This window comes from Kalmanozyma brasiliensis, assembly GCF_000497045.1.
Source record: "Kalmanozyma brasiliensis GHG001 unplaced genomic scaffold PSEUBRA_SCAF22, whole genome shotgun sequence".
Classification (NCBI taxonomy): Eukaryota; Fungi; Basidiomycota; class Ustilaginomycetes; order Ustilaginales; genus Kalmanozyma; species Kalmanozyma brasiliensis.
In genome coordinates this window covers 1-23,318 of record NW_015961962.1, presented here as the reverse complement: position 1 = coordinate 23,318, position 23,318 = coordinate 1, and the positions used below count along the sequence as shown (strand labels likewise).

The 23,318-nt window shown below is 58.6% G+C and overlaps 9 protein-coding genes across 9 annotated transcripts; 5 read left to right on the top strand and 4 right to left on the bottom strand.

Annotated features, from left to right (window-relative positions):
- Positions 1-425: 425 nt before the first annotated feature.
- Positions 426-1,850, top strand: PSEUBRA_003474 (Glutamine amidotransferase; the record flags this gene model as incomplete). Its single annotated transcript, XM_016436582.1, has 1 exon — positions 426-1,850. The coding sequence occupies one exon, from the start codon at positions 426-428 to the stop codon at positions 1,848-1,850; it is 1,425 nt and encodes a 474-aa protein (XP_016292014.1).
- Positions 1,851-1,933: 83 nt separating this feature from the next.
- On the bottom strand, positions 1,934-3,020 carry PSEUBRA_003473 (Protein of unknown function DUF1749; the record flags this gene model as incomplete). Its single annotated transcript, XM_016436579.1, has 2 exons — positions 1,934-2,120; positions 2,200-3,020. 2 exons carry the CDS (start codon positions 3,018-3,020, stop codon positions 1,934-1,936), a joined length of 1,008 nt encoding a protein of 335 aa, XP_016292013.1.
- A 461-nt stretch (positions 3,021-3,481) lies between these two features.
- Positions 3,482-5,890, bottom strand: PSEUBRA_003472 (TRP-like family; the record flags this gene model as incomplete). Its single annotated transcript, XM_016436574.1, has 1 exon — positions 3,482-5,890. The coding sequence occupies one exon, from the start codon at positions 5,888-5,890 to the stop codon at positions 3,482-3,484; it is 2,409 nt and encodes an 802-aa protein (XP_016292012.1).
- Positions 5,891-7,350: 1,460 nt separating this feature from the next.
- Positions 7,351-7,953, top strand: PSEUBRA_003471 (uncharacterized protein; the record flags this gene model as incomplete). The annotated part of the gene is made up of 1 exon (XM_016436580.1): positions 7,351-7,953. One exon carries the CDS (start codon positions 7,351-7,353, stop codon positions 7,951-7,953), a length of 603 nt encoding a protein of 200 aa, XP_016292011.1.
- A 1,150-nt stretch (positions 7,954-9,103) lies between these two features.
- PSEUBRA_003470 (uncharacterized protein) lies at positions 9,104-11,179 on the top strand (the record flags this gene model as incomplete). Its single annotated transcript, XM_059465086.1, has 1 exon — positions 9,104-11,179. One exon carries the CDS (start codon positions 9,104-9,106, stop codon positions 11,177-11,179), a length of 2,076 nt encoding a protein of 691 aa, XP_059321406.1.
- A 237-nt stretch (positions 11,180-11,416) lies between these two features.
- PSEUBRA_003469 (DASH complex subunit Duo1) lies at positions 11,417-12,742 on the bottom strand (the record flags this gene model as incomplete). Its single annotated transcript, XM_016436569.1, has 1 exon — positions 11,417-12,742. The coding sequence occupies one exon, from the start codon at positions 12,740-12,742 to the stop codon at positions 11,417-11,419; it is 1,326 nt and encodes a 441-aa protein (XP_016292010.1).
- A 491-nt stretch (positions 12,743-13,233) lies between these two features.
- PSEUBRA_003468 (Golgi pH regulator, conserved domain protein) lies at positions 13,234-14,934 on the top strand (the record flags this gene model as incomplete). Its single annotated transcript, XM_016436581.1, has 1 exon — positions 13,234-14,934. The coding sequence occupies one exon, from the start codon at positions 13,234-13,236 to the stop codon at positions 14,932-14,934; it is 1,701 nt and encodes a 566-aa protein (XP_016292009.1).
- Positions 14,935-15,109: 175 nt separating this feature from the next.
- On the bottom strand, positions 15,110-18,202 carry PSEUBRA_003467 (uncharacterized protein; the record flags this gene model as incomplete). Its single annotated transcript, XM_016436568.1, has 1 exon — positions 15,110-18,202. One exon carries the CDS (start codon positions 18,200-18,202, stop codon positions 15,110-15,112), a length of 3,093 nt encoding a protein of 1,030 aa, XP_016292008.1.
- A 658-nt stretch (positions 18,203-18,860) lies between these two features.
- Positions 18,861-20,768, top strand: PSEUBRA_003466 (protein of unknown function DUF21; the record flags this gene model as incomplete). The annotated part of the gene is made up of 1 exon (XM_016436585.2): positions 18,861-20,768. One exon carries the CDS (start codon positions 18,861-18,863, stop codon positions 20,766-20,768), a length of 1,908 nt encoding a protein of 635 aa, XP_016292007.2.
- Positions 20,769-23,318: the final 2,550 nt, after the last annotated feature.

Sequence of the window (23,318 nt, the reverse complement as noted above, 5' to 3'; positions counted from 1 at the left end):
CTTCTTGCAGGCGTCCGTGCTTTCGCTCAGATGAGAAAGAGTTGACTCGACCTCGCGACGAGCAAAGCCAAAAAGACAGCAGCACAGCGCAGCGTAGTTGGCACACGTCGAGTCGAGCAATTTCCTTATCTTTTGAAAGCGCTCGAATCACCTTTCTCTCCTCTCCTCATCATCATCGTCCCACTCTCTTGTCAAGCACCTAGCTTCTCTCGTAGCTTACCTCGCACATCTTCAAGGCATATCATCTTTGCCTCCATCGTATCCACCAACCCAAACACATCCTCCCGCCCCTTCACAGGGCTGTATAGCGCATGTTCGTTCAGCAGACCCGAGACGACTACATCAGTGATTCCGTCTACAAGTCCTCTCACAACTGAGAGGCCTGCCTGCAATCGCTTTTTCTTTTAACGTCTTATCCTACAACAATGCTTGCTCCTATTCGCAACATCCTGCTTCAGCGTGGCGCTGTCCGCGTCGGCGCCGTCCGCTCGCTCGCCACGCACGCTGCCAACCAAGGTCCCATCACCTACACCGAAGCCCCGGCCTCCAAGCCCGCCACGCTCCACCTCAAGTCGGGCCACTCGTTCACCGGTCGCTCCTTTGGTGCTCCTCGCAGCGTCTTTGGCGAGACGGTCTTCACCACGTCGATCACGTCGTACACCGAATCGCTCACCGACCCCTCGTACCAGGGTCAGATCCTCACCTTCACCCAGCCCCTGATGGGCAACTACGGTGTGCCCGACAACGGTTCCGGTCAGAGCCCCATCGAACACCCTGCCGATGTCGACGTTGGCGCCTTCCTCGAGTCGAACAAAGTTCAGGCTGCCGGTGTGGTTGTCTCCAACCTCGCCGAGCGCTTCTCGCACTACCTCGCGAAGGAATCGCTCGCCACGTGGTGTGCGCGACACAACGTACCTGGCATCTTTGGTGTCGACACCCGCGCCATCACCTCGCTTCTGCGTGACCAGGGCTCGACGCTCGGCGCGATCCTCGTCGGTGATGGACACGACAAGTCGCCCGACGTGGGGCAGTACATCGACCCCATGGCCGAGAACCTCATCGCCAAGGTCTCAACCAAGGAGCCGTACGTGCTGCATCCCGTCGGTGGCGCCAAGGCTGCCCGCGCCCACGTCGCGCTCATGGACTTTGGCTGCAAGGCCAACATTCTCCGCTCTCTCCTGCGCCGCGGTGCTTCCGTAACCGTCCTTCCTTGGGATTACGACTTCAACGCTGTGCGCAACGGTTTTGACGGTCTGTTCCTCTCCAACGGCCCCGGATCGCCCTACTCGATCCAACCGGCGCTCGACATGGCCCAGCGCGCCATCGCCGAGTGGGACCGCCCCATCTTCGGCATCTGCATGGGCAACCAGGTCATCGGCATCGCCGCCGGCGTCGAGGCCTACCGCATGAAGTTCGGCAACCGAGGTCACAACCAGCCCGTCGTCGCCCTCAAGAGCGCCGGCAACTTTGTCAAGCGCGGTCGCGTCTACATTACCAGTCAGAACCACGGTTACGCCTTGACGCCGGATGAGGACAAGTGGCCCGAGGGATGGCAGCCCTGGTTCGTCAACGCGAACGATTCGAGTGTCGAGGGCATCATTAGGACGCAGTTGAGCGAGCAAAGGGCTATGGTGTGGGGTGTTCAGTTCCATCCCGAGCACGCAGGTGGGCCGGAGGATACCAATGGCATCTTTGAGGACTTTGTCGAGGAGGTGGTGAGGATCAAGGGTCAGCAGGGTCGCAGCGAGGCAGGGACGGGTTTGCCCGAGGGGACAAAGGTCAAAGAGGGCGCGCCGAAGTTCCCTGCCAGCGAGTTTGGCATCGTTGGTCAGAGCCCTGCTCATCTTTGAGAGATCGCTGCACCAGTCCGAACACTCTTGTGCTTTGTCAGGATGAAATAGAATTGTCGCCCGTCTCTCGCAAAGTGGTCAAGTCAGGATTGTGTGCCGAGTGGCGCGAGGAACGCCGAAACGGCTTCGGCGAGCGCGGCGGTCGCCTCGTCGCTCGAAGCTTGGTGGTTGGCGCCCTGGAGGATCTTGGCCTCGAACCCGCCGGTGGGTCCGAGCAGGCGCGTCCAGCGCTCCAGGAGCCGGTCTGCATTGCCTTCGGGCAGGGAGTCGCTGTTGGTCGCGCAAGCAAGCAGAGATCTGATCAGCCATCGGTCTTTCTAAGTAGCTGTGGATGGGGGCGGTTACTTACTCCTGATCGCCGATGAGCGCGAGGATCTTTGCTGTCAATGCTGCAGCTTGAAGATTTGCTACGGCCCTTCCGAATCCCCTTGCGCCCTCGTCCTTGGCTGTGATGTCCTCATCGCTGAGGTCGAGGCTGAAGAAGTCGTCGTCGCCTCCCTTGGCGCGTAGCGACCAGAGGCGGTAGGCTGTCATCGCAGGATCTTGCATCGCAGCGGCGTTGCCCTCGCCCGCATCGCCCGGCTGGGTGGGCAACACAACCTCTTGGCGCGGTAGCAGCTTCGACCCTTGACCCGATCGAACTAGATTCGTGGCATGCTCGAGCTCGGCCTCCATCTTGTCCCATTCAGCCGCAGAGACGACGTCTCGCTGCGATTCGTACCATTCGCGATCGGATACGGGCGCTTGCAGAATCGCCCCATCCACACGCGTCGCCTCGCCGCGTGCGCGCTCAGCGCCAAGCAGGTACGCAATGGCATCCTGACACCCCGTCGAATGACCCATCAGCACCATCTTGCCACTCTTCCCCTGCTGGCGCAGGTGCGCGACACAGCTCGCCATCTCCTGCGCATCCCCTTCGAGCGTGCACTGCCCATAGCCGCCCATGTTGGACGACAGCTGCGGGAGAACGAGCGAGAAGCCGTGCTCCCCAGCGACGCGCGAAAGCGCAGGTAGATAGGGCAGGGTACCCATTGTGTCCCTCAGGCCGGGGACGAAGACCAGTGAATGGGGGAGAGAAGCGTTCGTGTCAAAGTAGGGTAAGGCGATGGGCGTGCGGCGGTACAGCTGGAGGGTGCCGCTGATGGGCGCCGGAAAGGGTTTGGAAGACATCGTGGGATCGAGCTCTATGCGCGTGATCGCGGAGCTGGTGATCGACGTGAGCAACGTCAAGGTGAGCGATACCAAGGGAGCGATGTCAAGATGAGAGCGAGGGCGAGGGCCAAAGGTGCAAGAAGTGCTTCACAAGGCTTTCAATCCGGGGAGGTCAGGGTCCAGCTGAGCCGTGCGCGGGCGTTCTAACACCTTGAAGCAAAAAAAATTGTATTCAGACCTTCGCAGCGCAAACAGCATCAACGATGACATGCGTTCATGAGTTTCACAGCGAACCAAACCAGCGAACCAGATATACATGCAGATTGAATTCCATGAGTCGATGCAACGATGAACATGCAGAGCGAGAGCGACGAGACAAGGCAAAAGAAAGTGGTCTATGCTGTGTGCAGATAGGGACAGTCTATGGTATGCCAGTGAAAGTATGCGAAAAAAGGAAGGTTCAGGGCTAAGGTCGGGGATCAACTCCTCGCCTCGTAGTAGACCGTCTGGCCAGACACATTCGAGACTGCCGAGTTGGCGTGGGACGGGACTGGTCGCGACAGATGCTGTGGTGTTGCTGCAGGGTGCTCGACTGGGTGGCCGGTGACGTTGGCCGACGATGTGGTCGGAGCAGCGGTGTGGTTGACGGGCGTCTCTCGCGACAAGGAGCTCTGTCGTACTGGCATGGGCCCGTCGGGCTTCAAATGCGAGGCAGCACCCATCTGCTCGGACGATGCACTGTCCGAGCCTGTCGAGCTGGGCGTGCTAACAGCCTCGGATTGAGCATGGTACGTCGTGCCTGGAGTAGCCTCGCCAGCTCCAACGGCGCCAAATGCATAGGACGGCTTCTCGTTCATCTCTGCGTCACCGACCCTCGTTGCGTTCCACTGCCTCCTCCTGATGAACGGCGAGATGAGATCCCACACCGTTAGGAAGAACAGGAAGATGATCGGAATGCCCGTCACCACAATCAGTGCGAAACCCAGCACCACGCGTGGAATCGTCTCGATGTCCGCAAGCGGCGTCAAAGCGATACAGATGCCCCACGAGATGACGCGGAAGACCATGAGGAAGATCATGACAAAGTCGCTCGTCTTGTCGCGACCGGGACGGCAGATGCAGAGCGCGAGGAAGAAGAGCAGGTCCGTCGCAGCGAGTCCGATCGATTGTCGCAGGCCGTGACCGTATCCCTGGGCGAAGCTGATGAAACAGGCGCGGATGAAGTAGACGAGCAAAAAGACGAGGCCGAACCAGAAGAAGCGTGGACGGAAAGGATGCGCGATGGCGCCCCACCTGGTCGCTGTGCGTCCGGCGTTTGCGGGAGGCGTGTCACCGTAGAAGAGCTCTTCCTTGCCGACTCTGCGAGAAGCGACAAAGACGGGCGCATAGATGAGTGCGATGCCGGCAAGGTAGACCACCAGGATGACGGCGGCGAGCAAGTCGGGCACCCACGAATCGCCACGAAGCCACTGCCAAAAGGCGAAAACTAGATAGACCTGGAAAGTGGCCATGAGGAAGCGACCAAAGAGTGGGCGGGAGAACGTGCCGAAGAACGACCGGCCCGCCAAACGCGACGACCAGGCAGCCACTCGACCATGTCGGCGTCGTGTGGCCAGGTGAAGAACCGCAGCGAACAGGTAGACGATGATGCAGATGGCAAGGAGAGCGGCGAAGAGCATAGCCAAGCTGACGAGGACCGTGAGGAACGCGCTGGAAGGCGAAATGTTGTTGAGCTCAGCAAAGTAGCCCAGTCCGTTGGGTGATGGCGTGCTGGAAGAGATGACCGGAAGGTAATCGGAGCCGACGTTCTGATCGATCTGGCCGCCGGGGCCGGTATTAGGAGCGTAGATTTGACGCTTGCCCAGATTGGTCATGTGGAACCTAATGGGCTCGGCCAATCGACTGTAGGCGGCAGCGGCTCCGCTCGCGTTGGCCTGCTGAGCAACTCCATTCAGGCCTTGAGCGCCTTGAGGGAGGCTGAGGAAAGAGAAGGGTCGCGTCGAAGTGAAAGCTGAAGAGGCACCCGACGCGACGCCCGCGGTGGTGAAGGGGTTGAATCGCTTGCCACTCTCAGCTGTGAGGAGGGCGCCAAAGATGCCGTCCTGAGTGCCTCCGGTCTTTTCGCGTGTCGAGAGGATGGATCTCTGCACGGCGGGGATGTCGATGAGACCGACGGACCATGCAAAGTTGCGGGCAAACTCGAGGAAGACCTGCGGATAGTTCAGAGACAGCAGTGCAGACATTGGAATATGCTGAATGGTGGTGAAGACATCGACGACGCGCCATTGTGCTGCGCCGAGGCTGGCGGCGAGCGACGTGTGAAGGAGCGAGCTGATGACAGCGAGCAGGAACACGCCAAGCACGGCATACTTGGCAGCAGGCTGGTATGTGGTCTTGCCGTTGGAGAGCGTAGCCTGAACGCAGCCGACGACGAAGTTGTTGGAGGTATCAGTGAGCTCGACGGTTGCGACCGCCTCGAGATTGGGGACGTTGAATGCAATGGCGGGGATCTTTTGGACGAATTGCTCGGGTACGGCAAAGACGCCGGCGCCTGCGAACTGATATGTGGGCAACGGGCAGAGCGCTGGAATGGTGTCGCAGAGGTCGATGGTGAGAGAAAAGAGGCCGAGCCCGTATGCGTTGACGTTGATGGAGACAGAGACTCGGAGGTCGTCGGCGACCGAGGAGGCTGAAATGTCGAATTCGAGCGTGCGGTTCTCTTGGTAGAATTTGAGGTCGAGGGCGGATATCAAGATGGCCTCGGGTGGACTACAGTAGACTGCAGACGATGTGTAGAGCTGCTTTTCGCCTCCAATGCCGCTACGAGCAGCCGTGGTGGAGGGCAAGCTGGCTAGGAGGATGGCGAGAAGAGCCGGAAGCACAGACATCGGGGAGAGCCAGGACGGCTCCCCTCTGCTCGATCGCCAACGCATCGTTGTGGTTCAACGCAGGGCCCGCCTGCTTGCTAGATGGGATGAGGGATTGTCGTCTGGATGTTGGTGTGTGGTGCTGAACGCAGATCGGACAGTGAGACGAGCGATGGATGCAGGCGACGGTTGTCAGCGAGCTGAAAGAGTCACGCGCGAGTCAGTCAGACTGCTGTGATGCTCGCGACTTGACTAGAGGGCGGAACCTGCTACCTATCCGGAAGTCGAGCCGTGTTACCAGCTGTGAAGCGCGGTTGTTCCGATGAAGGATTCCAGGGGTCGTGATCGAGAAAGCGGCGAGACCGAATGCGATTCCGAAATCCGAAGTTAGCGAGGCAACCATGAGTCCTCTAGGACGTGATAATGATGGTGGTGGTGGTGGTAGGCGATGCAGCGAGCCACGAGAGATGGTGTAGCGGACAAAGGGGAGGAGGAGCAAGCTTTGCGTCAGCAGCCGAGATGCTTTCTGCCGCACACTTCTTCCAAAATTTGCTGTCACTCTGCGAGCAAGCGTCACCTTCTTGCAGCTTGCACAAAAAGGGAGCTGCGTTCCGAACAAAGTAAGCAAGCGGAGCAAGACAAGTGAACACACGAAGAAGGGTCTAATGATGACAGAGACAGCGACCATCAGCCGCCCAATCTCCAAGCTTCTTGGCCATCGGACTTTGAAACAAAAATTTAGCGTCACGGCCCGCGGATAACGATCTCGTTCATTTCTTCTCGTTCTTCTTCTCGGACCTCTTTGCTCGACTGACTCGAGCCACGATCATTCTGCTCGGCCCTTGAGTGCGACCGTCTCGGCGTCGCCGACGAAGAGGATGCGGCAATAACACATCCCCTGGCCAGCCTGAGTGGAAAAGTGTCATCTTTAAGAGAGAGACGAGGGTCCGGCACACTGCCGAGAATTCTCGAAACGCTGTCTTAAGCGCGCAACAGCACCGTGCAGCTGTGCACCTTCATTGCGCCTCTTGCCGTCAGCTGAACGTGAAGCAAACTGTCGAACATCAAGATCAAGTCGGAAGGCGCGTGCGAGCCAGATTTAAGATCATCGACCAGTGATCACAACAATGGCGAAGGTCTGTCTATGACTTCACCATCATTATCGCAATTGATCCGACTTGACAAGAGTGAAATTTGCCGCGACCGCATGGTCCGATGATGCAACCCTGCCGCTCGCGTGCAATTTTGATTGATTTACTAAGTGTAAGATCTCGATGGACTGCAGTTTTCTCGAAAATCACTGACCTCAACGACACGCACGGGAGATTTCGAACAAGCCAGGACCGACATCTCACCACCAAGCGAGCGATCCGCACTGACATCAGATCGCTCCTTCGCTTCTTCCGACTTGGTCTTTGATATCACCTCAACCACATCAGCACCACCCTCCGCTGCCACCTTCGGGCACTGACTCAGCAACCATGGCTTTCCGAGCTTCTCGCACCCTGTTGAACGACGCCAAGAACTACGCTTCGTCGCACAGCTTCACCTACGTTGAGGGCAAGACCCCCTTCTGGCGCAAGTTCCGTCAGATCTTCTCTGCCAACCCCGAGATCTCTTCCGGTATCCCTTCGATCGAGTCGAACCGATGGCCACAACCTGCTTCCCGCCCTGAGCGCTCTCACACGCCTCCAAGCGCCGCTTCCGACCCGGCTGGCAACCTCTACCACACCCGAGACTTCCGTCGCAAATACCCCAAGCTCGAGATGATCACCCAGAAGGACCTCACCACGCTCCTCCTCTCCTCGCCCAATGAGGACGGCACCCGAAGCCTGCAAGCCCCCGAGGACGCTTCCAACACCACCGCCCTCACCCGCCCTGCTGATCTTGAATCGCCCACCGCCTTCACGGACGTGCTTGCCCAGGTTCACAAGTCGTCGGATGCCTCGTCGGCAGGCTTCTACTCGGCCTCCAACCTGCCACCACGCCCTCCTTTCAAGCAGCCTCACCACATCCTCAAGCTGCAGAAGGGTGCCGTGCCCCACGACCCTCACGCCTACTACCCTGCCGAGAACTACGCTTAGAAACGCTGGCCCCGTGATCGTATCTTGCGCGCACAGTTCAATACAAACATGATCAAATCGTTATCGCATCGTGCGGGCCGGTCAAGTCGCCCCAGGGTGGCTCTCACCTGCGGCTCATTTCAGCGAGGCGACGACCAGCGATTGAGCTTCCACCACACACCCAATGAGACGAGTTGAGTTTGCCTTTCGGCAGCGTTGCAGGTGACCCACCGAGCTTAATCGCAAGATTTGGCCGGTTCACAACTGGCTGAGCCTGGTTATCGTGCCGAACCGACTCTAAATTGATATGACTGCAATGGCAGTCAGACTGCCAAGCAACTGCGCTTGGACTGTACGCATGAAGGCTTGTCTCCTTCGCTTTCCGTCGGATGTGATACGACGACTGCTCCTTGTGGTCAGACTCTTGCCGTGCCAAGACGAAAGATGATGGATCACGTTCGACTCGGACATGAGTTTACCTGTCTGTCCGAGCTGCCTTACTGAGACGGCGCGACCCGACTGAGCCTGCACCATGACACGCCGCTTTTTCCCACGCTTTTCTCGCCCAAGGTCGTCAGATGCTACAGAGCGGCAGTGCCCACTTGCTGCTCTTCCCACTTCATTTCAGTGACCTTCGGCGCAGTGAGCGAGCGAAGGGATGAGTGGGACGAGGCTGAGCATTCCCGACCCAGCAGAATCGAAGCAAGGAGACGCTAGAACAAAGGAACGCAGCGCAGCAACCTGCCGCGCGCTTGGGCCCCTTTTTGCACCTGTCACCGCACTCTTTCTCTCTCTTCCCTCTTCTCTTCCCTCTTCTCTTGCTCAGCTTCCTCACGCCTATATGATCCAGTAGCCTCCACCTTGCTCGCCCTTCTTTACGAGGTCGAAGCTTCCGACGCGAGGCCGAACGCCGCACCATCATCAACAGGCAGACCGCCCCATCACCGCAGCTCTGTGGTCCAGCACTCGTGGCGACGCACCTTCAAGCCATCCTCGTCGCAGTGCCGGCTTTCCCCATCGACGCCGGGCCTCTTGCATCCCTCGCTGTCGCCCACCCTAGCGCAGTACATCAACTCCTCACATCAGTAGCGACTGCGTTCCCGCTTCATCACAATCAGTACGTTCTCTTCTCAGGACTTGACAAAGCCCTGCACTCCGAATCACCGCAGCGATGGCGACGCCGGGCCAGGAGAGCCGTTTCTGGCTCTCGCTCACCCACAGCGGTCAGCGAATTAGGGAGGAGCTGAACGAGGAGCTGCCCGACACCAGCATCCCGCTATCAAAGTGCGTTATTGGAGGATTTGAGGGCGACGCTTTCAACCTCATCGTCAGCAAGGACGCCTATCCGAACGGCGTCCATATCTACACGCGCAAAAAGGCCAATCGCACGGATCGCTTCCTCGAGGGCATCAGGGACGATGTCTGGAACTTTTACAAAGACGATCCGACCTTGGCTGGGCGACTCGATCCGTGCTGGAGGTTTCACTTGCAGGAGTGGGAGTTTGGCAAGACAGACCTCGTCTGGATCTTGGTTGTGGGACTCACGGACACCGGCGCCTACGACGGACGCGGCCACACCAAGGGGTTCCTTGTTCGATCGCAGCCACGCAACTGGCAAGTTGCCAATAGCGACGCCTACCTCCACGAAGTTCTGGCGTCGCTCAAGATCGACTCGACGGATGAACGGCAGGATTCTGGTCTTGATGTTGAGCCTGCATCGGCACCTCGACAAAGCTCAGTCCCAGGTCAGGACGTGCCTTCTCTTTCGGTCACTGCGCCATCCGTGTCCACAGCTCCATCACCGATAACGTCTGCGCCGCCTGGCATCACCCAAAGCAGCGCTACCACTTCTTTCGATCCACTCGCAGCAGCTCGCCGCGCCCCCGCCTTCACGGCTCCTCGTCACGACTCCAGCCCCTCGTCAGCGGCTTCGGCTCTCACGAGTACCGTCAAATCCTCAACGCCCCGTCGCAGCATCTCTGCTGCTTCCTTGGCTCGCGGTGTCAAGCGAAATCAACATGGTGGACAGCGAACATCTCCTACCGTTGGATCGATGGGCAGTACCGGTAGAGAGCGTGCAGGTCCGCTCCCATCGACACAGCCTCAAGAGCGCGTCTCCTCGATAGGTCAGGAGGAGCATAGTGGCACTGGTACCCGTTCCGTTCGCAGAGTAGTCAACCCTCAGCGTCGACAGCAGGATCAAATCGTGCAGCCTCTGCCTCGAGTCCAGTCGTCAGAGCAACCCAAGGGCAATGATCGTGGAGAGGTTCCTTCCCCTCGCAGAGCGCCTCCGGAGCGACGCCAGGCAACCAGCCCTGCCGGGCAGTCCTCGCCTCGTCCACCTACCGCTCCACCACAAGATCAACCATCCGCTCCCGCTCCAATCTCAGACCGACGTCGCGAAAAGAGTCGCGCCATCGACCCTCCGCCTCGCCCCGTTCCGAGCAAGGCCCAAGCGCGTCGTGTTCCCATTATCGAGATCATTGACGACTCCGACAGCTCTCTCGATGCTGCCGCCTACTTCCCCTTCAGCAACTCGGAGGATTCGGACGATGACGTGCCGCTCGATGCTGCGTACAAGTGCGCACAGGACGTGGCCATGGACCGAGCTTTTGCCGAGTCTTTCGAGCAGAGCCTACTCCTGCGCCGGTCCCCGCGGTTGAGGCAAAAGTCGCGTAGTCGATCCCGGTCGCTCGAAGCGCCGGCGGCATACGATTTCGTGCTGCGCCGTTACGAGCCAAACGCCCGAGCTGAGGTGCTGGATGCCTTCCACAGGATCAAGACGAAGACGTACTTGGCAAATCCGCAGCTCTCGCTCGACCTCAGGGTCGGAAGGCCTCGGCCCCGGTCAAACAACAATGCAACCCCCGCAGCCGCTTCCTCTCCGGCTTCCTCTCCCGCCAGCACCGACGAGAGCCAGAAACTGGACCTGAGGATTGACGTCGAAGACGCCATCATCCCGGACTGGATCAAGAAGGTGGTGGGCGGCGGCAGCCCAGTCGGGCCACTTACCGTGCTCCCTCTTGAGCATCGACCGGACCCAGGCGAGCCGGAGGAGGTGGCGCAGCCACCTCGTAAGAAGAAGGACCGACCGCCGCCCGGGCTGCTCTTCGACATCTCGTTCAAGGACAAGCGCATGCAGGAGCGCTGGACGAGGTGCCTTGCCTGGCGAAGCTCCAAAGAGACCGATGCGGAGAAAGAGCGACAGAGGCTCGAGAAGGAGCACCTCCGCTACCTTCATCGATGAGCGTCGACGAGAGCAGAGGGGCGAAAGTCAGCATAGGCGACAAATTGCTATCACCTCCACTGGATCTTCATATCAATGTCATCATCGCTGTGGTTCTCACCTCCTCGTCGTGATCGTGTCTGTGAGTTGTCAGTTGGTCGACAGTCAATGGCGAAGGGAACAAGTACATTGAGCAGGTATCGTACACGAGAGACAAAGTAACGAGGATCGAGGTGACCGAGGGCGCATCGAGCAACCTCATCGCGGCCCATACCCAGAGCTCTTGACGTTGGCATACTGGCCGCCGAGACCGGCGCTGCCCGAGGTGGCGCGTGTAGGGATGCCTGATGGGCGCGAGATGCCAGTGCCCGTAGCTGAAGCCGAACGCCCACGCGTCGAAGCGGGTGCGCCTCTTGTCGATGCTGTGCCGCAAGCTGCGTCCGTTGTGGTGGCGGCTCGAGAGCTGACGGCGCGGCCGCGAGTGGCAGCAGTAGACGCACCTCGAGCCGCACCCCTCGCTGTACCTCTCGTTCCTGTCGACACAACGCGACCTCTTCCACGCCCGCCTCCCGCCGCGGCGCGCCTCGCATCATCCTGTCTCCTCCTCTCGTCCTCCTCTGCCCGCATCGCTGCTTCCTCAGCTGCGCGCTGAGCCTCCTCCTCCCTCGCCGCCGCCTCTGCCTGCAATCGCTGCGTCTCCCTCTCTGCCAGTGCGACACTGAGCGCATGCGCGGACGCATCCTCGCTCGTGCCCTTCCAGTCCTGATCCTGCAGTAGCTGCTGCGTCTTCTCCGTCTGTCTGAGCAGTCCGATATAAATATTGAGCAAGTCGTCGGTCTCCTGAACGCGTCGGGCAAAGGCATTGATCTGGCCCGCGCTGCCGCGGAGCATGCGCTCGAAGGCTTCGAAGACGTCATTCATGCGGCGCAGCTCGGTGAGCTGGCGTGCGGTCTGTTCTTGCGACTCCTTGGATTCGGTGGGTGTGGGACCGCCGATGGACTGACGAGCGGAGGAGCGGGTGCCGAGGAGAGCCTCGCGGATGTACTCATCGTCGACGTCGATGGCGGACGAGTCGAGGGCGGTGGGGGCGAGTGCAGAGGCATCGGACAGGCCGGCGATGGTGAGGTCGTCATCGTCGTCTTCGTCCGGCTCGGAGGTGGCAGTCTTTTTGGGGACGAGGTTGGTCGGCACGCCGGGCTTGGCGAAGAGCGAGAAGCGTGGTCGACCAGCGCCTGAAGCGGTGGGTGCGCGCCGCGAAATGGGCGGCTTGTTCTCGTCGTTCACATCGAGACCGGCGAGCAGGCGCATGTTCGACATGCCTTTGGTAGAAGTGGTCGAGTCGAGCACCGCAGCGGATCCCCAAGATGGGCGTGACTTCATGGGCTTCTTGATGCCCGAGACGGTGGTTGCTGATGCATTGGCGGATGCGCCGGATCGAAGAGGACCGTTGACGGGAGAGTCGGAGATGTTGAGATCGCGCAAGGAGCCTTGCACGAGTGCTGGCGAAAGGTTCTCGTCGAGCAGCCAGGACGAGTCGGCTGCATCTGGGTTGGATGGCTTTGGTGTGTGAGGCAGTGCCGGCATGATGGGCGACAAGGTCGAGCGACAGAGCTGGTGACGGTAATGATGGTGGAGAAGATCGTCGCTGACCCTGACTCTGTTGTCCGCGTGTTACCTTTGCTCGCCAAAAAAGTGTTGTTCTGCGCAACCAACAGGAAGAGCAGCGCGCGCGCCCCGATGCAACCAACCCACTTGACTGATGAAGTGACCAACTGAGTCTACGCGGCGCGCGTCTCCCTTGACTGCTCTTGGGCAATCAACACTCACTCAAGCGCACATTTGACGCGTCGGCATGTCTCGGGCGAAAGCACAAATCCCTCCAGTCATCAGTGTATGAAGTCTAACATCTATTGAAATTCGGCACAGCTTCCCGCATCCCGGCCCTGTGGAGGCGGCATGACCTCAAAAGTGTCACTTTCCTTCGCCTTCGAGCCACCCACCACCATCCTCGTCCAAGAGCAGCCGACCGACGATCTGACAACTCACCAGCATGACAGAATCATAGCCTCACGACCATGATCGACTATCTCTTCATATTGGCCATCAAGCTGGCGCTCTACCTCTCAGCTCGAGCCGCCCTCCCCTTCCTCTTCGGACAAGCTCGCCATGCCTCCTTAGACGTCAGCACCAAGCCCGCGTCCACCCTACCCACCCCGGCCACTGCACAAGCCTCGACAAACTCACATCCGCTGCACTCAGACTCGATACACGATGACGACGACACGGACGACGGCCTCAGCGCTACCGACACCTCACCCTTCCTAGCCGGCAAAAGAGGATCAGCCCGTCCCTCCTGGACGCAGTTTCGCGCCTCGCTGCTCGCTCCTGTGCGCATTCGCAACACTTCCGGCGCTCTTGATCTCGCCAGCGTATCTGCGCTTCTCTTCTCGTTCGCATTCGAGGAGTCTGCATCGCTTTACGTCGCGGTCCTGCTCGAAACAGCCGGTTTCTCGGCAGGCAACGGCACGGCATTACGCAAGTCGTGGCGCTTCTCTCTAGCTGCAGTGCAGGCGCTAGCCATCGTGTTCATCCCGCTCGCTGTGTGTCTCCTGTTCACGTATCGCAGCAACTCATCCACGCCTCTGCCGCGCCGCATCGCCTACCTGCTCATCCCGTTCCTCCCGTGGCTCGTGTTGTTCTTCAAGGTGCCGCTCCCAGCTGCGCTGTCGGACGCTCGTAGCGGCGCAGGTATCTTCGACGGCCTCATGGCGAGAACGGCTGTCATTGGGGTCACCTTCATCGCTGTCCTATCCGGCTCCGCAGCGCTACAAGCAGCCTGGGAGGCATTCGAGCAATTCAAGGGCAAGTCACAACGGTCTCCCTCCGCATCAGACATCGTTCTCGCGCAAGAATCCTTCCAAAAGACGTGCGCCGATCTTGCCTCGACCAAAGCCAACCTCGCACGACTCGAAAATGAAACGCCCGAGACTGACGCCCGGTGGAGCGTCAGCAGTCTCTGGGGTGGCTCCAGCCGCAGTCGGGAGATCAAGTCGCTCAAGTCGGAAATCTTCGGTCTGTCCTCAATCGCCGCTGCGATGCGCGACGACCTCGACCGCATGACGGCGCTCCAGCACAAGGCGCAGCTCGAGTCCACGCCCATCGGCAAAGTGTGGATCCTCATCGGATGGATCTGGGCGGTCTACTGCGCGTTCCGCATCGCTCTGTCGCTGCTCAACCTGCTCATCCTTGGTTACCGCGACACCGCGCCGCCAGACTTTATCTCGTTGTTGGTCGCAGAGATGATCCGCATCTTTGATGTGGATTTGGACGTGGATGCGTGGACGAAGCAGGTGTCGCTGTTGTTTGTGGGAATACTGATCTGGGGGAGGATAGGGAGTGTATTGAGTTATCTCGGGTCGGCCTTCCGGGCAGCAGGGACGGGCGTATCCAGCTCGTTCCTCGTGCTGTTCCTGGCAGAGATCATGACGGTGTATCTGCTAGCTACGCTCATCCAGCTGCGCTCGTCGTTACCCGCATCGGTGGCCAACCCGACGCCGGTGCTGACACCAGACCAGATGCGGCGGGACACGGTCGGTGACACCACGACGCCGCCGCTCATCGCAACCCTGCCCAGCTTCCAGGTCGTCTTCGGCAGTCTCTTCGATTCAGCCTTCCTGCTCGCAGCGGCAGTCACGGCGGGATGGAAGTATCTGGTCTACATGCAGAGACCGTCTTCGGGTGACGGTGGCGCTTTGTTTGGTGCCAGCATGCGATGAGTTGGAGAGCAATAGACAATTCTTCATCAGTCCCTGCATCCATTGTGCCGGTGAAAAAACGGTGACTTGATTACGGTCGTGGGTATCAATGAATGGTGGTAACATGCGATGGTGAGGCTAGAGCCACAAAACAGGCTGGGGCCGAAATCCTCAGTTTCCAGAGTTGCTCGCAGGGCTACTTTTCCTGCTCGTGCTCCAATGTGGTGGGCAATGCCGTCGGTGTGGCAAGCGGGCTGCGCTGCGGCTCTCCCTCTCCCTGCTGCGCATCGGGCGACGTGGCGCCCAACAGGCTGATCCGCCTGAACGCGCGCTTCCATCCCTGGTCCTGGCTGCTCGTCGGTGCCGGGGATCGAACGGCCCTCTCGTCCTCCTCTCCAGTCGTCTCGTGCGGCAGCGGCGGCAGAGCACCTCCATACGCCTCCAACGGCGAGCGGCCCGACTCGGACGGCGGTCCACTCGGCAGATAGTAGCTCTCATCTCCCGCAATCGACGTCTCAAACATCGAGCTCTCCGCAACACTGCTCGCGCCGCTGCGACTGTCGGGGCTGCTGCGCAGGGAGGAAGGGAACGGGTATTCGGCGGCGACATCGAGTGTCTGCTGGTGTCGTTCGGCGCGTTGCTGGCGTGCGCGCGAGGCGATGCCGGGTCCACCGCTGAGCTTGGTCAGGCTCGATCCGCTGCCTGCCGACAGCTGGAGTGCGCGGGTTCGCTCGGCGTCGCGTAACGCTGCAGGTGTTGATGAGATAGCGCGCTCCAGACCAGAGTCCGCGGATCGAACAGGTGTGCTCGACGCTTGCGATTGGAAGTCTGATCCCGTCGGACTGAGCGTACTGGCGCTTGCACCGCCTACCACGCGGGAGAAGAAGGCTGCGAAGCCTCCGGTACCAGCAGCAGGCGAGAGGCTGGGAGGACGGTTGGAAGGCGGACTGGTAGGACTCTGCACGAGCTGATGCTTAGGAGGCTGGATGCCACGCGTGAGCAGCTCTTGGCGAATGCGCTCGCGCTCGGCGACGTCGTGCTCGTCTTCGATTTCTTCGCTGGTGCGCACCTTGCGAGCTGAGTTGTCGCGGGCGGGGATCAGCAGGTTGTCCGGCTGCAGGGCCAGAGGTCGCAGGTTGGCGTTGGCTTCGGGCGCTTTGTCCGTGCTACTGCTGCCACCGCCGAGGAAGGGCAGGTTGCGCCAGTCGATCGACGATGTTCTTTTGCTCTTCTTGGGCGCTGTTGTTGGTGGAGGCCCACTGGATGCTGCGCCGAAGCCGAAGAGGCTGCTGCCGAAACTGGTCGCACTGCCGTTCGAAGCGTTCGAAGTGTTGCTGGCGTTCGAGACGTTGCGCGAGCCAGGGTCGTCTTCGATATTGCTCGCTGCTTTCTTGGGAGTGGGACCAAGGGAGAGATTGGCGCGGGAAGACTTGTGGCGTGGACCTCGAGCGGTTCCTCGGCTTTCGATGGCGAGAACGTGTTCGTAGCCCTCGCGCGAGATGATGCGGTCGATGATCTTGGAGATGTAGAGCGTGAGCGCTTGGTTGGCTTCGCGCAGCTCTCGGACCTCTTGCTGCAATTCTTCAACGCTGTCAGATACAGTGCCGATGCGATGGTTCGAGCGCTTCTCTCGGGTCGCTATGTCCTCGACGCTGACGGGCGCTGTTGTGCCGGAAGTCCCCTCGAGCTCAGAGGCCAAGTTGGTGGTTGATACGACAGTGATGGAGTCGGCACGCCTTCGACGAGAGCTCGTTGCTTGCTTGGGTGGTGCTTTGGGCGTGTCAGGTACATCATCGAGGTCCTCCTCGTCCTCCTCGGGGATGGTGCCGGACGGTACGGATGTGCCACCAGTGCGATCGTCGTCGTCATCTTCATCCACATCGATGCTCAGCGAGTCAGACTCGGTGGTGTACTCGTCGTCGTAGGGATCATCGAGGCCGTCGCGAGCGCGGAGGCGGCCGCCCAGCGAGGCTCGTCGGATGCCACGAAGCATGGCACTCTCGTTGAGCAGGGCGCCGCTGAAAGTCTTTTCCTGCAGAATGTCCATGAAGGTCTCGTTCTGGTCGCGCAAGGTGACATTTTCGGCCCGAACGTCTCTGAGCTCGGCTTGCAAGGTAAACATGGTTTCGGAGAGCGAGGAGTGAGACTTTTGAAGGGTGGCGAGCTCTTCGGTCAGAGCAACTACATCTCTTTCCTCGGCGAAGGAGACGGTGTTTGTGGTTGCCTCGATGCGAGCTCGCTGCGATGTAGCGGTCGCTTCGCCATCGCCATTCGAGTTCTGCTGATCAGCGTCCGCGACATCCTCTGGTGCGATGCTGTCCGATGTGGCCGTCGAATCGGAGGCAAGGTCGCGTGGTGCATTTAGAGGCGAGTCAACGTCGGGCATACCTGCACTGGCCTTGATCGAAGCCAAACGATTGGTGACGCGCTCGTGCTCACGAAGCAGCTCGTTGTGACCGGAAAGAAGCTTGTCGTAGGCGGTGGCTTGAGTAGCCTTTTGCGACTTAAGAAGCGCTTCGGTATCCTGGTAGTACTGACGCTCCTTGTCCATGGTGGCTGTTTGATCGAGGTAGCGCTTCTCGGCATCGCTGCGACTCCTCTCGCTGTCGGAAAGCTGCTTGCGAAGACGTTCGATGATCTGCATGGTAGAGTAGACTTCGCCCTCCATTCGCTCCTGGTCGGCCATGATTTCGTCGATTCGCTCTTCTCTCTGCTTCACGAGCGTCTGTAGTGACTGGGTCTGTGCTTCGGCTTGAGCAAGTTCCTGCGTCAAAGAGGCGGTCGAGTCGTGAAGGGTCTCGTTCTGGAGCACCTGTTGGTCGAGCCTTGCCTCGATCTCGTCCATCTGCACCTTTGCTCGACCTAGTGCGACGACGAGATCATCGCGGTCGAGCCCTTCCAGTGCCTTTTCGATCTCTTCTTTGGGAATGTCGGGTGTCATCGCATCATTGGAGCGCATGCTGCGTACTGAGCTGCTAGATACGACCCTCTGCACCGCCATGGGTACAGGCGATGCGGTGCCTCTTGCCTCGAGGTCGGCGCGCTCGCCATCGGGGCTTCTGGCTGTTGCTTCAGAGTCGTGCGAGTTACCGAGGTTGTCGTCATCTGCATGTTGACTTGATTCGTCGGCGTCGTTGATCTCGAGACTTTTCGATCCAATCAAAGGCGACTTGGCCGCCTTGCTGCCACGGCTTCTTGGTGGAAGAGGTCGAGAAGCACCGAGCTTGGACGAGAGATTGTGGTGCGATTCGGTCTCGGGCAAGAGCTGACGCGGCTCGTTGTCAGTCATGACCGGTGACAGCACAGCATGTGCGATCCAAATGAGAGCGAGACGATCCGCGGTCGATGAGCGGAATGTTGCAGACGATGGAGGTAGCCTTGCGATCACAAGGCCGTGCGAGTCGAGGGAGAGTAGGACCCTGGCAGCCTTTCTCACACGCAGGTTCACGTTCAGCCGCACAGTCAAAGCTCAGTTGTGTGTGTTGCTCTGTTGCTCTTTCTTGGCTTGCCGTTGCTCTTTCTTGTCTCGCTGTTGCGTGAAATGCTTTGTGCCCGATTCGATTACGATCTGTCCCGCAAGCTCCGAGCTTAACATGTGCCAATTAATGTTTTGCTCAGGCAGTTTGCCCCTGAAACGCACAGACAAAATCGAAACCGAAAAAAGAAAGCTTACATGCACGATAACGTGCTTCAGCCTGCAGCGGCGTCTCATTCCTTTTCTTTTCGAGCCTCGAGCTCTCACGTTGCACAGCTGAGTCGCTTCTGCCTCGTCGTGACGCATTCTTGCTGATCAGAGCCTAGGCGACGGTTCACAATCCTTCCAATTTCTTGGCTCGGTGGGGACCATCTTCTTTCCTCTCCGACCTTCACCTCCCTCCTTCCATACATCCACGTCAAGGTCTCGTGGTCACGCTCTTTTCGATATGGTCACATCAATCGCTCCTTCAATGGGGCAAGCAAGGATGAGCCCGGCTCGAAACGGCATCTCGGCTAGCTCAATGCAGTACCGTGCTCAGCCTTTCATCAAGCTCGCCATCGTAGCGCTGACAGCTTTGGTCCACCTCATCGTCCCAGTCATCTCGGCGCCATTCTCCTTCACATCGAATCACGCTCTCTCCGCTTCGAACTCATCCGAGGCCGCACGTCACAACCACGAAGAGGACGACCCCGTCAGCGACAACCCGCTCAAGCTCACCTTCGACATTCTCACTATCGCCGCTCTCGTCGTCCTCGGCGGTATCTTTGCTGGACTCACCCTCGGTCTCATGGGTCTCGACATGGTCAACCTGCAGGTGCTCGCTCATTCTGGCTCCGACAAGGAACGAAAGCATGCCACCAAGGTGCTCCGACTGCTCGAAAAGGGTCGTCACTGGGTCCTCGTCGTCTTGCTGCTCGGCAACGTCATCGTCAACGAGACTCTGCCCGTCTTCCTCTCCGACTTTGGCGGTGGCATCGCTGCCGTCCTCACCTCGACCCTGCTCATCGTCATCTTTGGCGAAATCGTCCCTCAGAGCATCTGCGCCCGCTACGGTCTCGCCATTGGCGCCTTTTGCGCCCCCATGGTTCACCTCACCATGCTCCTCCTCGCTCCCATCGCCTGGCCCACCGCCAAATTCCTCGACTGGTGCTTGGGCGAAGAGCACGGCACCACCTACCGCAAGGCCGAGCTCAAGACCTTTGTCTCGCTCCATCAACAGATCGGCACCGAGCATCTTCACGAAGACGAGGTCACCATCATCCGCGCCGTGCTCGAGCTCAACGACAAGACCGTTCGCGACGTCATGACGCCCATCGAAGACGTTTTCATCATGTCCAGCGACACCATTCTCGACGAAGAGGGAGTCGCCAAGCTCGTCCGATCCGGCTACTCGCGTGTCCCCATTCATGAGCCTGGCAAGAAGGACGCCATTGTCGGTATGCTCCTGGTCAAGAACCTCATTCAGTACGACCCCGAAGACGCGCAGGCCGTCTCCAGCTTCCACCTCACTCCACTGCCCGAAGCCAGCTGCGACCTCACCCTCCTCGACTGCCTCAACTACTTCCAGCAAGGTCGCAGCCACATGATCCTCGTTTCGACTCACCCTGGCGAATCGCAAGGTGCGCTTGGCGTCGTCACGCTCGAAGATGTCATCGAGGAGATGATTGGAGAGGAGATCGTTGACGAGACCGACATCTACGTCGACGTGCACAACAAGATCAAGGTCGTCCGAAACCCCAGGGCCAACAGCAATGCCGGCCAGAACTGGCAACCACTCATCCGCGGCATCATCGAGCGCCGACGAAAGCTCGGCGGTCCTATGAAGGCGCCCCTACGCAGCACCTACGGCACCATGGGCATGATGGGCAACGACGGCAGCGCCAAGAACAGCACCAGCAAGTACGGTCTCCCTTCCAACAACGTTCGCGCCGTCGACAAGGTTGCCATCAAGCGGCCCGGCTCGCCCTCGTCTCTCAACACTCCCTCTCGCAAAGCATCCGGCTCGTACGAGCCCAGCACGCCCATGCGTCGCGAGAGCTCCTCGTCGATGGCCACTTCGACTGACGGCACGAACTATCAAGACTTGCATCGCGCCGCCGTCTTGGGTCAGGCGACTGGCAGCGCGCAGAACTCGTACACGGAGGAGCCTTTCATCGTCGAAGTGGGCAGCCCGGACAACACGACTCGCATCGTCAGGATATCCGACATCCAAGAGTTCCCAGGCGCCGAAGCGAAAGCGAAGAGAGATGAAGAGCGGCAACGACTGGAACAGCAGCAGGACAAGCTCAACGGGTCGCAACGCGACGACACTGAGGACGACGGAGAGAGACGACCTCTGCTGGACAAGGCGAAGAAGGTGTTGGGAGCAGACAAGTAGTCTCGTCCAACTTCGGCGGCTCGCAGTACTCGTGTCGCTCATGCATAACTTATTATCAATGGACTTTTGATCAGCAATCCAATTGAGATCACTTATATTCGGCCGCCGACTCAACTCAATGAATTACACAGCATTTGCCCCGGGCTGTCGACTTGAGCAGACCAGGCACACGGGGTCTCCTGTCGACGAATACTGATGGAGTCTAGTTGCAAGGCTCCCACAGACTCGACTTCTGTTTGGACGTCCTCGAAAGCTCATGTCATCGAGCCCAACCGCGATCCGGGAAGCAATCCCTTTACCGCTGCAAGCAAAGGAGTGAGCGTCAACCCCGTCACCCACACTAAGCGTTGATAGAATCGATCAGGAAGAGCCTCGTTGACAAAGGCTCGCTGGCGGCCCTTTTCGTATGATGTGTTATACATGAGCAGCGTGTCTGGGAGAAGCTGGGTTTATCGCGGTCTTGCAATCATAGAAGCATGAGACCGGCGGCATCTGAGCGACTGGCATCAGAGTCCGAAGAGATTCTAGAAGGCAGGTGAGGTACGCTGTCGAGCGTGGAGCTGCAGTCGCGAAAAAGAAGCGTACCCTCGACAGTGTTGATTTCTTGGGCGAGTCACGCATCGACGACAAGGCAAGGCACTGAAAACGTGGAATGGCGGACGACATGATCGACTAGCTTTGAGTTGAAAGTCAAATCGGCTCGCTCAACGGTGCGTCAAACCGAACCCGGCTCCTTACATTTGACCGGACGTACGTATAATAGAAGCAGATCTCCGCGATGGGTTGGAAGAGAAGCAACATCACGTGCGAGGCGAGGTCGAAAGGTTAAGCAGAGCACTCGGCATCTGCTTTCTGTTCTTTGATCATTCGCACAACGGACGACTTGCAAGGTCGCCATTGACCTTTCGCCTTCTTGTATTGCCCTTTTCTTGAACACGCATTTCGCTTCGATTTTCGCTGCTAAGCACCATTGTCGATCTATATACAGACTCGAACCCACATCTTGAGATCCGGAGCGAAACAACTTGATGTGCAAAAATGCGAGGCGGTCCAGATGAGACTTTTGCGATTGACGGCGAGGAGTGAGACCTGCATGATCCGATTCGGACATGCGGGGTGGGAGACTACCAACTTTCTGCATGGCGTCGCGAGTTCTCATGCTAGACTTCTCACACAAACGCCACAACAATCCAAGAACTTTGGCGTTTGCCATAGTTGAATTGAAACCGATTGCCGCCGAGGTGCTATTTTGCGCCAGGTCTGAACCGTGTGCATTAATCAAGCAACTCCGCGATCTGCTGATTCGAAGTGAGCCTTCGGTTTGAATCTCAAAGCACCGCGCATCGATAAATTCAAAAAGCGGCTGTTCTTTCACTGCCGCCAGCAAAAGCTTGCATAGAACTCGTCGATGTGGCTTTCAAGCTACGGCATTCGTTCTCGTCGTTCGGCTCGCACTGATCTAGCAGCTGCGTGCCAACGAATTGTTTTGCAAAATGCCGTCGTCGAAGGTAAACGCCGCTGTCTCAGTGCGCCTGCCGGTCAATTTCACTTTCTCGCTCGCAATTTTTGCTCCGCAATTCTGCCGAACACTTTCGACTCTCCGCCTCGTCAATGGGCTTTTCGCCATTATAAACGATCTCTTTGCCTCCCTTTTGAGACCAAGCTCGGCGATCGCTCACCCAGCATGACGAGGGACATCGACGCTTCTGCCTGCCTGTGTCTGAGGATTTGGAATCGCTCTAATGCGATGTCACACCTATATACAGTTCTTAAGAGCGAGCAAGCGAATAATTATGTGCTTTGCGAATCCTTGATGCTCGCTGCGAGCTGAATTGCTTGCTCAACAGAGACCTTCGCCATTCTGTGCCGGCAACGACCTTTCCCATTGAGATCGACCATGGTCTGGAAGAAAGTTACTTAGATACGATGCGATTTTCATGTTGAAGGAATGCATCGATCCGTTTCCATTTTTCGAACCAGAAGAGTGACGAGCGATTGCGCTGCTTCGCGCTGCAATCTCGCTCTGTTCTCTTCAGCGGGTCTGGCGAGAAGCCAACTTTCAAAAAAATTATCACGCAGCTGGCGAAAATGAAGAAGGCGGAGCGAGACGGCAATTTTTCTCGAGTGAGTGGGCGCTGGACTTTTCTGAATTTTGAATCGACTGGCGGACGGTTGAGCGAGAGGCCAGACGAGAGTTTCGAAAATGAATCGTGGGGTCTGCTGGCGGATCAGCCTAGCACGCCGCCGCAATTTTGGAAATTTGAACCCGCCCGCCAACCAGCCAGCGAAAAATGAAAAATGCCGTGACCCGCCCAGTCAGTCGCCTAGCCAGAAAAAGGTGAAATTCGAAAATTCGAACATTCACGCAGTGGACCAAATGGTTCGCTGGCCGACTGGCTCTTTTGAAAATCGAAAATTCTCGCTCAGTGGCCAATGCGCTCGCGATTTCGAAATCTGATTTTCCAAGTCCAATTTCGGGCGCCTGCCAAACGGCGTGAGCACCCCACTTTTGATTAGGAACCTATTTTCTGACCCCCTTTTTGACCCGGT